This window comes from Capsicum annuum, unplaced genomic scaffold (genome assembly GCF_002878395.1).
Source record: "Capsicum annuum cultivar UCD-10X-F1 unplaced genomic scaffold, UCD10Xv1.1 ctg3219, whole genome shotgun sequence".
Taxonomy (NCBI): Eukaryota; Viridiplantae; Streptophyta; class Magnoliopsida; order Solanales; family Solanaceae; genus Capsicum; species Capsicum annuum.
In genome coordinates this window covers 1-2,144 of record NW_025838880.1, presented here as the reverse complement: position 1 = coordinate 2,144, position 2,144 = coordinate 1, and the positions used below count along the sequence as shown (strand labels likewise).

At 40.0% G+C, this 2,144-nt stretch overlaps 1 protein-coding gene across 1 annotated transcript; it reads right to left on the bottom strand.

The window, feature by feature from the left end:
* Nucleotides 1-1,074: 1,074 nt before the first annotated feature.
* Nucleotides 1,075-2,138, bottom strand: LOC124891207 (CCR4-NOT transcription complex subunit 9-like). Its single transcript, XM_047403019.1, has 4 exons — nucleotides 2,091-2,138; nucleotides 1,783-1,878; nucleotides 1,539-1,699; nucleotides 1,075-1,257 (listed from the first exon to the last, which is right to left on the bottom strand). The coding sequence occupies exons 2-4, from the start codon at nucleotides 1,804-1,806 to the stop codon at nucleotides 1,161-1,163; spliced, it is 282 nt and encodes a 93-aa protein (XP_047258975.1). The 5' UTR covers nucleotides 1,807-1,878; nucleotides 2,091-2,138; the 3' UTR covers nucleotides 1,075-1,160.
* Nucleotides 2,139-2,144: the final 6 nt, after the last annotated feature.

Sequence of the window (2,144 nt, the reverse complement as noted above, 5' to 3'; positions counted from 1 at the left end):
AAGACAAAATAGAGTTCATATAAGATTCATGGCCAACACATACTTAAATAGTAAGAAAGAAACTGACCACCCAGAAAGCATTCACATCAAAGGCGCAATCCAAATATACAGAACCCATTACCAACCCCACAATGTCTACAAGAACCTTTGGCACTTTTATCAGTCCTTCATCCCCTCCTGTTGCACTGTTGTCACGAATTCCTTCACCTACGCACAAATTCAAAGACTCCTCTATCATATTTCTCTAAAACCTATTGTAATCAGTTGACAATTTTGTGCTAGGAAATACGCGATGACAAACTGTTACCAAAGGCAAATGAAGTGTCATATGCAATGGCTTAACTGGAATCTTCACTATCTGAAACAAGTACTTTACTCGTTACACGTGACCTCCACGTTACAAGACAACTACTTTACTCGTTACTCTGGGAAAAGGCCGAACCACAAGGGTTTATTGTGTGCAGCTTTACCTTACATTTCTGCAAGAGGCTGTTTCCAATGCTTGAACCCATGACCTCTAGGTCACATGACAACTACTTTACTCGTTACTCTGGGAAAAGGCCGATCCACAAGGATTTATTGTATGCAGTCTTACCTTGCATTTCTGCAAGAGAGGTTTTCCACTGCTTGAACACGTGACCTCCACATCACATGACAACTACATTACTCATTACTCTGGGGAAAGGCCGAACCACAAGGGTTTATTGTGCGCAGAATTAGAGGTTGTTTCCACCCGTGACCTCCAGGTCACATGATAACTACTTTACTCGTTACTCCAAGGCTCCCCTTCCTTAAATACAACAACAAAAGATTCTAATTTAAGTACAGAAATGCATTCCAAAGATGCACCTTAAATACTCCAACAAAAGATCCCAAGTACAGTACAAGAAATGCACACCAAATATGCACCTTAACTAATCCATCAAAAGATCCTAATTTAAGTCCCAAGTTTTATGATTTCAGTTCACTAGAATTACAATCAAATCCTCCGATTCCCATCAACGTTGTGAAGCAATTGCTGCAGCCACTTCTTCGTCACACATCCTCCTGATAAAATAACACAACGCGAAACCACCCATGGTCAGAAAAAAACAAGGGTCTAATGCTAGAAAAGGACTGCTTCATGATCACTAACGGAGCAGGGGGGGGGGGGGGGGGAGCTACTTATATTGCCAAGTATTACGTACACTAAGATGACTACTGAAGGTGGTATCTCTAAGAATAAGAGGAAGACGAGTCCTCAGTACATCACATGCCCTGCCATAAGCCATGCACATAGCCTTTAGCCACACAGAAATGGGAAAACCCGAAGAGGATTGTGATATATCACACATAAGCAAGCTGAAAGTAAAACCCAGGATGGTGATATACAGAAAACCCATGTTGCTCAGACTCCAAAAATGTTGCTTCACCCATGTCGGATCCTTCAAAAGTGCATTAATTTTTGAGGATCCGCACGCACCGATCAACATTTTTGAAGAGTCTGAGAAACATAGCAGAAAACTAACCTTCAATTATAAGACAAACGAGGATAGCACCTAATTATGTGTTTCAGCAGACTAGATGAAGGTTGTTCAGCCAATGCGCCAACCATATTCCCTAAAACTCGGACTACCTGAAAACACAATTCTGGTGTGGTACAGATGTAACTCAAACCTAAATTATCTAGAAGGCATCTTCGCAGAATGAAAGTTGCAACCTGTCAGCATGAACTAATTAGATGCATAAATCTATTTAAGTCGAGGGAGGATTACTGGAAACTGGCATTGGGGAAACACTTACTGTTTTTGACAGTTCACTTCTCATTTGCACCGCACGCAAGCACTGCTGAATTATCTGTGTTGGAAGAAGAACCCTGATAACGTCAGTGTCATCTGCCTGCACAAAGAAAATCAAAAGAAACAAAGTACCTTAAAGATTTAGAATAACAATTGATTAAGGTAGGTTAGAATACCATAAATAGCATATTAGCTCTTCAAATTATAATTAATCATGGGTTCCTTCTCATGCCATTCCCAATAGATATGTTCATGAATGAAATCTATATAATAACAATGAAAGCAGAAATACAAATACATTAGACTTATTACCTTCACAAGAGCACCAATGACACCTAAGCTTGTAAGCCTCAAATACTCAAATGG